Here is a 14143-nt window from a genome sequence, read left to right on the forward strand (position 1 = left end):
AAGCGTCCCACTCTTGATTTCAGCTCAGGTCATATCTCAGGGTCATGAGATCGAGCCCTGCACCGGGCTCCACGCTTGGCATAGAGTTTGCATGAGATTCTCTCTCTCCCTCTCCCCCTCCCCAAACTTGTGTTCTCTCTAAATAAATAAATAAATAAAATCTAAAAAAAACCCCACCAGGGTGAAAAAGAAAAAAATTGAAAATTAAATAAATACATACACACATACATATGGCTCAGTCAGTAGAGCACAGGACTCTTGATTTGGGTTCGTGAGTTAGAGCCCCACGTTGGGTGTAAAGATTACTTAAGGAAATAAAAAAAAAAAAGAAAAAGAAAAGAAAAAATAAAAGAAACCAGGGTTGGAAAGAAAATGGCCTGAGCATGAAGACAGTTGCTTGTGTCTGCAACGCCCCTCCCCATTTAAGCCTTTACAGAAACACAGGTCTCTCACAACAGAGCCACACAGAGACACACCCGACCTATTTCCTTTGCTCAGCACCATTTAATGTATTCAAGAACAGCTTTTTTTCTTTTTTTTTAACTCAAAATAGGAAACATCACAGTCTCTTAGAAGCAATACATTTAATACAGTCATAAGATATCAAATGAAAAACATATATTATTCATGCTACAGGTTTTCAATCCTCCTTGGACAACACAAAAAAACACAGTACTCAAACTGCACGTTTTCACAGGATGAACACGAATCTCACTTGGACACAAAGAAAGATTAAAACAAAATTGAAACCAACGTTGAACAAACCCAGCAACAGCAGGCTTCCTGACAACCCCCATCCCATTCCACCCTTGAACACACACTGCTGTCTGCTCCCCAGCATTTCTTCCTTCCTACCCAGGAGCTCAGTAAAGTCAGACACCAAGACCTGTGTCACTGAATGAGTACTACAGCATGCTTAAAAAACAAAGGCCAATTTATTAATTGAATGTTGAAAGAGGGGATTAAGATGAGGTGAAACAAAATCTAGGGGAAACTGTGGGGCACTGTCTTATTCACTTCACACTGATTTCAGAGCACAGGAATTGTGCTCAAAGGTTAGTATAGGAACTACAGATACCAAGAAATATCCCATTGTTTATAAAAGGAAGACTGCACTAATGTCTACAAAGAGCTTATAATACCATGGGAAAATATTTAAGTTATAAAGTTATAACTAAGAAGGCAGAATACAAAACTGTATATTCAGTATGATCTCAACTATGTAAAATCAAACCAACCACAAGATGCCCTAAAAAAGCCAAAGTTCAAAATGTTTTGGGGCTGTATTCAAGTAGTGTATCTACAGTCATCTTTTTTTTCTTTTACTTTACTGTCTTTACCAAAATTTTCTCTACTGAGGGGATTTTTTTTTAACTATTAGTTACCAAAAAAGAAAGCCTGATAGAAGTATTGAATTTGAGTTAATCAATTTAAGTGCAGCCTGTAAGAAAGGACTTGTACATTTATGAAACTATGAAACATTTCAGGCTACTCCCTGAATCCATTGTGTGTTATGAGTAACTTCTGAGTAGAGGGTTTCTGCCTCTCCTCCAGCCAGGTACAAAGTGTCACCAGATCCTGCCTGATGAAAATGTTGAACTAGGAACCTTGCAAGTCCAAATGAGCCCGCAAGTGACTCTCCTTAGTGGTCCCCACTGCCCCAACACCGCTGGCCCCTGGTTAAAACACAGGCAGCATTAAAAAAAAAAGAAAAGAAAAGAAAAAGAAAAATGCTAAGCCAAACAGAAATGTAGTGGATTTACAAAAAAGTAACAGAAATACCCACACTTACCAAAACCTATTTACAGTACAGTAGTAGTTCCTTAATACTAGAACTAAACAAGAGGACAGCTATTTTCTCCTACCTTCTGTGCAGACATCAAGTTTCAAAAAAGCGATCATCACAATAACTGTGGAAAGCTAATCCTGGTTTAGAAACAAATAAAATAGAACTACAACAACAGCAGACAGAGAAAAAGCACAAAATTTAGAAAGTTATAAAAAGTGCTTTCTATAAAAGTGATTCCCTTTAAAACATTTGTTTACTGTATACACTGTAAGGTCCCCACCTCCCCACCCCCCCAAAAAAGGGCAAAACCTCCAAACACTTTCTACCAAAGTATCCACTGGTTTGTTCATTCAACAAACACTGACTGAAGGCTATCATAATGTGTGAGGCACTGGGGTCTCAAAGAGGAGACAGACTTGTCCCTGTCTCAAGGACATCTCTGTCTTCTCAAAGCAGGAGGCGGACACATCGCCAACCACAACACAGTAATTAAAAGCAGATGCTACTGCTTTCTTACAATCAAAGAATATGCTGCAATTCTTATTGAATTACTTACACAAAAGTCCTTACATAGAAACTTTCCTGACTTACTAGGAGGCAAAAATGCAACTACCCAATGAATACTTCTAGAAGGGGCAGGCATTAAATTACATTTTGTGATATTTGCCCCTAAACATCACAATGCCTAGTGAAGTCAGTTAACTTTCCTTTAAGCAATGGATTTTTTACTCTGAGAATGAGACACCTTGAATCTGAGAATAAGTGACTAGTCCTAAACATAGATCAAGACTAGTCAGTACCATCAAAGGCTCAGACTCAGGAGTGCAAATTTCAATTAAAATCCTCGGTCTCCCCTTCCAGCCGTTGATTTTCAATATGCTCCTGTGTCAGCCGCTCCAGGTCTTTCCTTACATTTGGGTGGTCTTCCAGATCTTCATAGAGTGATCTCACGATGTCCAGTCTCCTGTAATTCTCAGGCTTGACTAGGCTTCGGACAACCTGGAGGCACCGCTCTTTCAGAGTATACACTGTAAATGCAGAAAACCAAATCCTCAGCAGCCGACTCAAGCGTTGGGACAAGGGATGAGCAAGAGGCTTTGCCAACCATAGCAATTCCATTTACTATAGACAGACCTCACTTTGGGCAAAAAAGTGAGTACATCTTTGTGGCCAAGTGTAACGTGATGGCCCTAACGGACATCTCATGGTATGCAGGACCTCATGTAGTAACTTCCCCTTACAAGTGGGCTAGGCTTGTGATGTGCTTTAAATAAATGAATGTGGGTGACGTAACAGACACTGTGCCCATTCTGAACCTAACCTTTAAGAAGCCCTGGCAACTTCCACTTGTACGCTTTCAGGAGCCCTGAGCTACCCTGCACAAGAGACTACACAAAGAGGAACAAGCCCTGAGAATGCATGGGAGAGAGGCCCAGCCACCAGCCAACCCGCCAGTAGTCAGCCACACCAATGACCACCAATGAGCAGAATAACCACCTATCTGAGCTCAGCCCAGACTGCAGAATTATGAATAAACACTTTGGGGGTAGCTGTTAACACAGCAATAGATAACCAAAACAGTTTGCAACTGGATTTTGAGGAACTCCAGTTCTATTTTAAACTCACTGGGGAACTTACTCTTTAAGGGTATTCTATAAGGCAAAATTTACATTTATCAATTTAACTTATCAACTTACCAATTTTTGTACACCTACTTCCTTAAAACAGGATCCACATATTTGTATCAGTTTGAACCGTATGAAGCTACAGGTATTTGGGTTTGTTTTTAAGATTTTATTTTTAAGTAATCTCTGTACCCAACTTGGGGCTCAAACTCACAACCCCGAGATCAATAGTTGCATGCTCCACCAAGTAAGCCAGCCAGGCGCCCTTGTATTTGGGGTTTTTCAATCCACAAGAACAGCAGTTTCTTTGGGTTCAACCTAATAAAATCAACAGAGTTGTAAACAAATGGTAAACTATGATGTTAATGTTTTTAACCTGTTTGGCACCGTGAGCTTGGATGGGTTAAATAACATTAAAAGATACAACACTAGAAGCCATGGTATCTCATTCTCTATACCTTATTCCAGACTCCAGCGCATTATTCTGCTCTAAGGCCAGGTAAACAAAACGCATTCATAATTCTACGATCAGGTATTTTATTTACTTATTTATTTAAAAAAATTTTTAAGTAATCTCTACGTGGGGCTTGAACTCATTACCCTGAGATCAAGAGTCACATACTCTACCAACTGAGCTAGCCAGGGGCCCCTACAATCAGATATTTTAATTTAGCCCATCTCTGACAAGCCCAAGAGCTTCTGAGAAACCACAACATCTTTGTTCAATATAGAGCATACAAATAAATCTTCCATTTTATTTGTGGAGGAGAATAGGACACAGAAAGGTTGATAACTTGGTTAGCATCCAGTAAAAACCAATAAAGGTTTGGCTCCTTCAAGTGGCTTATTCTCTACTTATTACAACAGCCTTATCTTTTTATTTATTATTTTTACTTATTTATTTTTAAGTAAGCTCTATACCCAATGTGGGGCTTGAACTCATGACCCCGAGATCAAGAGTCACATGTTCTACAGACTGAGCCAGCCAAGAGCCCTCAGCCTTATCTTTTTAAAAAGTAAGATGGAGGGGTGCCTGGTGGCTCAGATGGTTAAGCGTCTGCCTTCGGCTCAGGTCATGATCCCAGGGTCCTGGGATCGGGTCCCGCCTGGGGCTCCTTGCTCGGCGGGACCTGCTTCTCCCTCTGCCGCTCCCCCTGCCTGTGCCCTCTCTCTCTGACAAATAAATAAATAAAATCTTAAAAAAAAAAAAGTAAAATGGAACATCAGTACCTGGCAGTGTGATGTTGGCAAAAATAGGCTGTCCATCAACATTGAGAGATGGCACAAACAGCTCAGTCTGGTTAACCAGAAGCCCATCATATGTCCCTGCATCTCGGAAGAGCCAAAGGTGACCTGTTAAAACAAGCAGAGGCTGTTAGGTAGCCACGCACCCATTTCCTTCATCTTCCTGGATTGACACTGAAGTACTCGCCTCTCATTCTGCTTAAATATCAGACAAAGCCCTTCCAATAATACTATCTTACTCAATCCTCACAATAGATCTATTTATATATGAGAAAATAGGTCTAAAAAAGCCAAGCGACTTGCTCAAGGGGACAGGGACAGTAAGGAAAAAAAGAGCATGTACTTGAGGCTCCAAATACCATGCCTTTTCTGCTACCATGGTCAAAAAGCAAAGTACATGAATTGCAAATCACACCAAACACTGCAAACTAAAACAAAGAACTTAACCAACTCCTTAAATCTGTGCTTCTCAAGAACAAGAAGGTGCAAAAACCTGTTGACAAAAAGGAGCCAGACAGAAAAGGGTACATTCTGTAGGAAAAGACACAGCTAATCTATGGTGTGAAAAACCAAAAGAATGGTTTCCTCTGTAAGAGAGGCGATCGGGTGGAAAGGGACAGGAGGGAACTTTCTGAAATGATGGAAATGTTCTAATCTAGAATTTGACCTAGGTGTTGCTATATTTGTCAAAAACACATCAAACTCTAATATCTGTGCATTTTACTATATGTATATTATACTTGAATTTAAGAAACAAATACATCATATGCCAAGAAAAAAGAGGGAGGGGAAGAAGGAGGGAAACCGCCCCCCCCAGACCTAACGTTCTATTAAGGGAGGGAGAGATTTTGTCTGAATAAAGACATCATTAAAAATGAATCAATTACCTAATTAGTTAATTAAATACATCATGTGTTCCTGGTGCACAAACTTACTTGAAGATTTGGTGGAAAAACTTAAGAAATGTAACTGGTAATTTTTTTTTATTATGGTAAAACATACATAAAATTGACCACTTTTAAGTGTACAGTTCAGTGACATTTAGTACATTCACATAGTAATTTTTTTTAATTTTATATTAAATCAGGCACAGATAAATTTTGGAGAAGAAATTCACAAATTCTTAGAGGAGACTACAGAAATGTTGATCCCTGGAAGAATTGTGTTCTCCCTCATTTAATAGCAAGGGAAGTTTGGTGTAAACATTTGAAAAGCATTTCTGAGTACGCCCCTCTCAAGGCAAAAGGATCCACTGGGATCCTCCCAGGATGGCTGTGAAAAATAACGGAGTACTGCTTCTCTTTTTGAAAGCTATGGGAAGATTACTGTCTCCCTAGGTATAAGGCCTAGTTATCCTTCACCTGGGTTATTACGACAGCTTCCTAACTGGCTCCTCACCAGCAGTCTTCCCTCTCCAAACCGCTGTGCAACCCGGGGGGGGGGGGGGGAGCTTTTCAGTATTAAAATCTGTCACTGTCATTTCCCTGCTTAAAAACGCAATGGCCCCTCACTCCCCAGGGGAAAAATCATCTTTCAGGTTTCCTCTCCCACCATTCCGTACCTTCTCCCAAGACTCCAGGTGTTGTTAGGCCATGCGGTTCCCTCTAGCTACAACTCTCAACTCCTCTCTTGGGTCGGTTAGCCCCTATGCATCCAGCGGGCCTCCTTTTCTTCTGCTCTGGGAAGCTCTACGTGAAACTACACACCCCCCTCCCTTCACTGAGCAGGAGCCGGCTCCAAGCTCCCACTTTCCGCTGTGTTCCGTTCCTCTAGCAGCAACTGGGACACACTGGCTGGTCATCTGTGTATGCGGTCGTCCGTCCCCGCCCCCGGCCTGTGTTCTCCCGGAGGCAGGGACCTGGCCCCCTTGGGGGGACCTTGGAGAATGTGAGATTCTCCCATTCACGGACTGAACTAATAGGCATTAGGTAGGGAGCACTTTTAGTGGTAAATACACTTGTAAGGGGAAAAAGTCACCTCACATGAAAATTATTCGGTCCTATAGAGAATTAGCTGCCACTTCCTAGCAGCGTCAACCCGGATCTGTCACAACCTCTCAGGGGCACCAGCAGGCGCTCGCTGCGCCCCGGGACAAAGGGGGTTGGCGCGGTCGGGCTGGGCCGGGCCAGGCCAGGGCGACCCCGGCCCGCCTACCTCGGTAGCTGTGGATGCGGCGGCCCGTGCCGGGCGGCAGCGTCGGGTAGGGCTGCGGCTCACCGTCGAAGTTGAGCCACACCGGCAGCACGACGCGCGGGCTGCGGTTGCAGAAGATGACCTGCGACGGCTCACAGGAGTTCACTGAGCGCAGCACCGGCCGCGGCTGCCCGGCCTCCATCTCCTCCTCGGCGCCCGGCTCCTCTGGGTCAGACTCTTCCGGTCCGGACTCCTCGGTGCCCGACTCCTCCCCGCCGTACTCTTCAGGGCCCACCTCCTCGGCGCCCACCTCCTCCGCACCTGCCTCAGCCTCTTCCACGTTCCCTGCCTTCCAGGGCATTACCTCCCGGAGCCTAGACAACCCGAGCCTCAGCGCCTCGGGATTTGCGGGCCTCACGGGGCGGAGCTGGGCGTGCGTGCGCGTCCCCGCAAGCGTGCGTGCTGTTTTCGCGCGCTCTCGGTCGGGGGTGGAATACTGTACAGAAATGGCGGGCTTGAAACTGTGCGCAAGCGCAGGTGGGACCTCCGGCCACGGGAACCGAGCACCCAGGAGGCGGAGGCTGGTGTCAGGCCACTTCAGCCGCGAGTTTCCCCGTGGATTTTTTTTTTCGCACCAATAAGCTTTTGACACAGTATTTCCTTGACTTCATTCATTCTCTTGATACCTTCATGGTTTTTGCCATATTCTCCCTACCAAATGTGCTATTATTTATTTAATAAATTTCTCGTTCGTTTAGTCTACATTTTGGGTCAACTCGAATTTTGTATAGAAGAGTATAATAAAGTCACAAAATTTGCCTTATCTTCCTAGTTTCCCCCAGCCACCCAGGAGAAGTCCACGGAGGCGAGAAGTACTACGAGTTTTTTGTACTTCCTTTTAAAGGTATTTTCTGTACTCACACAAAGCAGTTTAAGAAATTTTATATTACTACCATCAGTGGAAATTCGCTCTCATTTGCCGCAGAAGAGAGTACAATGTAACTAAGTTCAATGGAAACAGTTATTAAGTTTTATCTATGGTCTATTGAGTCTGCTTTTTCTTGGTTCCACCGGTTTAGCCAAGTGTTAAAGATTAAATGCCAAGTGTTAGTTGTCACACCAACTTTCTTCTGGACATAATCAGAAGGATTAAAGGAAATTGAAATGGGACACTTTCAATCCTGTGACACTGGAGTCTGTGGGCCCTCTGAAATTCACACCCACCTGGGTTCTCATTCTGCCTGTAGCTGCAGATATGTGATGGCAAAATTCTTTAAATTCTCTGTCTTTGCTCATTTTTAAGAATTAGGTCACAAAACTGTGGACAAGTGTTAAGTGGAAAGTGGTAAGTGCCCAGCACATAGTAAGCACTCAACAAATAGCAGCAGTTAATATTATAAAGATAAATTAAACACACTGTCTCTGTCCTGAAAACTCTCACAGGCTACTGGGCACGCATACAAGACATATTGTTACAGTATGATATTGGTTGCAAAAGAGCAAGGTGTAAAGTAGTTTGCTGGGCAAGGCTTCCCAGGAAGAGTTATATCTGGGATGGACTTTGAAGAATGGACCTAAGAGCTTTCCTTTCCCATGTCCCATCAGACAAATATCCATGTTGGATGTCAAATAAAGGCTCATAGACAGATTTCCCAATCCAGTTTCCTTCTCATTGATTTTATACCATTGCCTCCAAGCCCAGCACTCCTACAGACCTAACACTTACTGGAAATCCACCTGGAGGGCCAAGCCAGAGAGGGACATAGATGTAAGCTCATAGCCCAGTATAATGGCCCCAATATTTAAAAGAAATGGCAGAGAGAGAAGGGACAAGTAAATGTTTTGTTTTGTGTTTGGCTACACCCCTGGGCAGCTGTTCTCAATCAAATCTGCAAAAGCAGAAGAGGTTTAGATCTATGATTTTAGATGTTTGATGACCCATCTGAGCAACCTCATTTCAGTTTGTTCGACTGCCTGACAGGAAAGAGTGAGGCAAACTTCTTCACAAACCACGTTGGAAAATGGCAACCCCATTAAAGTGAGGGAAAGTTATTTAGGATATGGAAATGAATAAAAATATAGTGGGAAAAGCTATCAAATTGTATGTGTAATGTGATGACCTTTATGCAAAATACATGTAATTATTCCCCGAACCCCATCTTCTAGATGTAGTTTTATTACTTTTGTAATGAAAACAACTAAATCAGTTTCTTTTTGCCCCCAGTCTTATTGAGATATAATTTACCTAAGTCATTTCCCTTTTTTAAAATGTTTTTAAGTTTATTTATTTATATATATATTTTAAAGATTGTATTTATTTGAGAGAGAGAGAGTGCACTAGCATGAGTCAGAGGGTAGGGGCAGAGGTAGCAGGAGGGGGAGAAGCAGGCTCCCTGCTGAGCAAGGAGCCCAACCTGGGACTCAGTCACAGGACCCAGGGATCATGACCCAAGCTGAAGAGACGCTTAACTGCCTGAGCCACCCATGCGCCCCTATTTATTTATTTTAAAGATTTTATTTATTTGACAGCAAGAGAAGGAGAGCATGCGCACAAGCACAATTATGTACAATTACATTTTAATCTACATTTACTAAATCATTCTATTTTCTTTTTTTAAAATTGTAATGTTTAGGGCGCCTGGGTGGCTCAGTTGGTTGGGCAACTGCCTTCAGCTCAGGTCATGATCCTGGAGTCCCGGGATCAAGTCCCACATCAGGCTCCCTGCTCAGCGGGGAGTTTGCTTCTCCCTCTGACCCTCTTCCCTCTCGTGCTCTCTATCTCTCATTCTCTCTCTCTCAAATAAATAAACAAAATATTTTAAAAAAATAAAATTGTAATGTTTAATCTTTATAGCAAAACTAAGGTGTTGACAGGTTAGTTATTTTGACCCAAACTATAAGAAGACTGAGTTTCAGAGGGGTTAAATATGCCCAGATTTGCTAAATTCAGATTGTTCTCAGTCATCTCGTCGTAATAAAAAATTAGATGGAGTTCATTTTCTTCTTCTAAGGTTAGACATAGGGAAGTTATCCACATGGTGTCTCTCTTCCTTTCCTTATGAAACCTTAAGATTTCTGAAGAAGGATAATTCTGAAGGACTTTCATATTTTCTAATGTGAGTGGGAAATAAGCTAAATATGATGAATCTTCTCTCAGCCATCCATAAGAACCTTCAAGAGAACCTCTTTATAATACTTGGAAATGTTTTCTACCCTGTAATTTGGTTTAATTTGCATATTTATTAAAAAACTAAAAAGTAAGGGGTTTGAGCCAGTGAGCTATTAGGCATGAATGGATTACAAATCTCTTGATAATAAAGCAGTTTTTGATCTCTTGAAAAACTAAACTTGACCTTGATTTCAGAAGCAGGAAGAATTGGGGAACTGATGTTTTTGGCATTAGAGATGTACCAAGTTCTGTCATGTTGCTCTTGTTACCCAGTACTCTGAATTTACTACTTTTATTTCATGAAGCTGAAGCCATGTTTGCAAACAGTATTTGCTACTGTAGGCCATGCTGAGTGGGACGGAAAGCCCCTTGTTCATCTCCAGGCTCCTTCCCAGCATTTGCACTCAGTTTCATACTGTTGCATATGAGAAAACATTTGCCCAAACTTTGCTTTGGAGAATGTGTGTTGGGACTTATGCTGGCAGTTTGCAGACAGCTGGTGCCATTAGTAACTACAAAAATACAGCTGCTTTCTAAAGGCAGGTGTGCCCATCAAGTAGATTATACAACAAGAAAATCAGATTGATTTAGGGCTCTCAGGTTTATTTTTTTAAGAAAAGCTAACCTGTATACTAAATTGTCCAAAGATTAAGATTAGCTAGAAATAAAACAACTTTGGGTGCCTGGGTGGCTCAGTTGGTTAAACGACTGCCTTCGGCTCAGGTCATGATCCTGGAGTCCCGGGATCGAGTCCCGCATCGGGCTCCCTGCTCAGCGGGGAGTCTGCTTCTTCCTCTGACATTCCTCCCTCTCATGCTCTCTCTCTACCATTCTCTCTCTCTCATTAAATAAAAATCTTTTAAAAAAAAAGAAATAAAACAACTTTAAGGTGAAAAAGAATTTTAGGCAGTAATCTAGTCTACTGTTGCTGTTTTAGAAATGAATAAACAAGCCTGGACAGTTTGTGTGACATGCCCACCCACCTACCTGGTGGTCAAGCCAAAATTAAAACCCAGGTCTCCTTAGTCCCAATCAGTGCAGAGCTATTCAAGGACTCCCACATCAGTTTTCTGTTTTCTGTGCAATGCTGGTCCTTTATCAGCCTCTCCTTGGATCTCATTTACAACCTGACAGAGCAAAAGGGCAACTGCCATGTTTCGCTAAGTGTTACCCATTGGCATCAATGTTTGCATTGAAAAACTCTGGGGCAGGGTTTCCTTTGGTTCTTTTGGCACCTTTGGGTTTGTTGAGACTACCAAGTATGAGGTTAGTCTTGTGCCTTAATCTGCATCCCCCACCCATAACATATTTGAAAAATAATTTCATTGTGAAACAAATTTCAGGTTTGTGGAAAAAACTTAAGAATAGTACAAAGAATGTATATATATCATATAACACAATTTTGAATTGAGATCATTTTATCCCCAAATCTGAACTCATTTAATGTGATAATCCCATTGTGACTTTAAGGGTACACATGGACAGGGACGCCTGGCTGGCTCGGTCGGTGGAGCATGGGACTCTTGATCTCAGGGTTATGAGTTTGAGCCCCATGTTGGGTGTAGAGATTACTTAAAAATAAAGTCTTAAAAAAAAGAGTACACATGGACAATAAATGCATTATAAGGGGAAACATTAATATGTCTTTTTTAAAGTAAGATGTCCAATTCAATAAATAATTCATTTTGACTTTCACATTTTGCCTCAGAAGTTGTTTATTAGCATTAAATACATTGTATGTCTACTGTGCATGAGGCAGTGGAGATAAAATGTTGAGAAACAGACGTATAATTTCTACTCTTGGAGCATATAACATAGTCATTATTCGCTATTATAATGTTATAATGACTATAACATAGTCATTATTCAGTATTTTCCCATGCAATCCAAAGGACACCAAAATGACATTTGCATAAAATCCTCAGGAAAAACAACATAAAGGAACAATGCAATATCAACTTTATTAGATAGGAAATATATCATAGGCCAAAATTTTAATTTAGTTTAAGATTTTATTTATTTATTTATTTGAGAGAGAGAACATGAGCCAGGGAGAGAGGCAGAGGGAGAGGGAGAAGCAGACTCCCTGCCAAGCAGGGAGCCTGACTTCTGGCTTGATCCAGGAACCCTGTGATCATGACCTGAGCTGAAGGTAGACGCTTAACCGACTGAGCCACCCAGGTGCCCCTCGTAGGCCAAAATTTTGTTTGTGGGAATCAAGTATTTTTGTTTTTTGGTTATTTAAAAAAATTTTTTTTACCATTGTACAAGTAATACGATACCATATATAGATTACAGGTACATACAAGTATATGAGAAGCACTGAAAATTGGCCTGGATAAAAGAACTATCAAAATTCAACAATAAGAAAACCTAATAAATGGACAAAGGCCCTCAAAGAGGATGGCAAACAAGCCCATGAAAAGGTATTCTACATTGCTAGTCACTGAGGAAATACAAACCAAAACCTTAGTGAGTTACCACTATCCAATCTATTAGAATAGCTAAAACTTTTTTTTAAGATTTTATTTATTTATTCGAGAGAGAGAATGAGAGAGAGAGAGTACATGAGAGGGGGGAAGGTCAGAGGGAGAAGCAGACTCCCTGCTGAGCAGGGAGCCTGATGCGGGACTCGATCCTGGAACTCCAGGATCATGACCTGAGCTGAAGGCAGTCGCTTAACCAACTGAGCCACCCAGGCGCCCCAATAGCTAAAACTTTTTAAAAGAACAAAAAACCTAATAGTACTAAATGCAGGCAGGAACATGGAGCAACTGGAACACTCCTGCATTGCTGGTGAGAATGTGAAATGATAATAGCCACTCTGGGAAAACAGTTTAGCAACATCTCATGAAACTAAACATACACTTACCATATGACCCAGCTATCTCACTCCTAGATGATTCTCACTTAGGAGAAATGAAAACTTATGTACACACACACACACACACACACAACACAACCTGTATGCAAATGTTTATAGCAGCTTTATTGATGATTGCTAAGAACTGGAAATAACTCCAATGTCCTTCAGTTGGTGAGTGGATGGTGGAATACCATTTGGCAATGAAAAGGAATAAGCTGTTGACACATACAACAACATGGATGAATCTCAAATTGATTATGCTAAGTGAAAAGCCAGACTCAAAAGGCTTCATACTGTATGATTCCATTACATGACATTCTGGAAAAGGCAAAACTAGGGACAGAGGACAGATCAGTGGTTGCCAAGGCTTAAGCCTGGAGGTAGGGTTTGGTCACAGTGTCTTTTGGGGATGATGGGATATTCTGTAACTCAATTGTGCTGATGGTTACATGACTCTCTTGTCAAAACTCAGATCTATACACCAAAATGTGAATTCTATATGTAAATTTAAAAAAAATTTAGGGGACTCCTAGGTGGCTCAGTCATTAAGCGTCTGCCTTCGCTCAGGTCATGATCCCAGGGTCCTGGGATCGAGCCCCGCATCAGGCTCCCTGCTCCGCGGGAAGTCTGCTTCTCCCTCTCCCACTCCCCCTGCTTGTGTTCCTTCTCTCACTGTGTCTCTCTGTCAAATAAATAAATAAAATCTTTAAAAAATAAAATAAAATAAATTTAGGGGAAAAGGCTGGATAGATACACATCCGACCCGTGATAGTTGTTGCTCCTGGGGACGAAGAAGGGAAATGGGATCAGAGTGGAAGTTAAAGGGGATTTTAGACTCACCATGTATTTTCTTAAAAAAATATATATATGACAGCACACTATTAAATTTACATGGTGAAATTATCAATGTTTGCTTTATTATACTTCTTTGTATTTTTTAATTGGTCAAAATATAAACAAGGCAAAATATATCCTCCTAAAGGAAAATTTAGAGAAGAGATGGAAGTATAAGGGGAAAGAAATCACCAGTTGTATTAAAACATTGGGTGCATTTTCTTCTATTCTTCTCTCCATGTTTCTTTTTGCGTAGTGGAAAGTTGTAGCATAAGAACAATATAGTCTGTAGTTTCACTTTTACTTGGTATATCCTAACCATGTTTTCCTTCTTTTTTAAATGATCTTTGTAAATATTATTTGCAATGGTGTAATACCTATCTTAAGGCCTGCATTTAAACAGCTGCTGTCACTTTACAAATGTAGGCATTTCTATAATACTAAACTGGTATGTTTCACTTCACGAAACTGGAAGCACATAT

The 14143-nt window shown here is 41.3% G+C and overlaps 1 protein-coding gene across 2 annotated transcripts; it reads right to left on the reverse strand.

Annotated features, from left to right (window-relative positions):
* Window positions 1-484: 484 nt before the first annotated feature.
* VHL (von Hippel-Lindau tumor suppressor) lies at window positions 485-7238 on the reverse strand. Of its 2 annotated transcripts, none has more exons than XM_028101767.2 (3): window positions 6877-7238; window positions 4645-4767; window positions 485-2817 (listed from the first exon to the last, which is right to left on the reverse strand). In XM_028101767.2, exons 1-3 carry the CDS (start codon window positions 7151-7153, stop codon window positions 2621-2623), a joined length of 597 nt encoding a protein of 198 aa, XP_027957568.1. In that variant the 5' UTR covers window positions 7154-7238; the 3' UTR covers window positions 485-2620. The 2 variants fall into 2 exon arrangements, with proteins under 2 accessions (XP_027957568.1, XP_027957567.1); XM_028101766.2 differs by having other exon boundaries at window positions 6814-7236.
* Window positions 7239-14143: the final 6905 nt, after the last annotated feature.

Source organism: Eumetopias jubatus, unplaced genomic scaffold (assembly GCF_037043125.1).
Source record: "Eumetopias jubatus isolate StellerSeaLion01/CBP00866 unplaced genomic scaffold, mEumJub1_p1.0 scaffold_1, whole genome shotgun sequence".
Lineage (NCBI taxonomy): Eukaryota > Metazoa > Chordata > Mammalia > Carnivora > Otariidae > Eumetopias > Eumetopias jubatus.

Bases quoted from the DNA above. Each gene is read 5' to 3' on its own strand.
- VHL (XM_028101766.2), bottom strand. From the start codon at position 7,153: ATGCCCTGGAAGGCAGGGAACGTGGAAGAGGCTGAGGCAGGTGCGGAG. The intron at 4,768-6,813 runs GTAGGCGGGCCG...TTGTTTTAACAG, and splicing joins CCGCATCCACAGCTACCGAG to GTCACCTTTGGCTCTTCCGA. The intron at 2,818-4,644 runs GTACTGATGTTC...CTGCATTTACAG, and splicing joins TGCCAACATCACACTGCCAG to TGTATACTCTGAAAGAGCGG.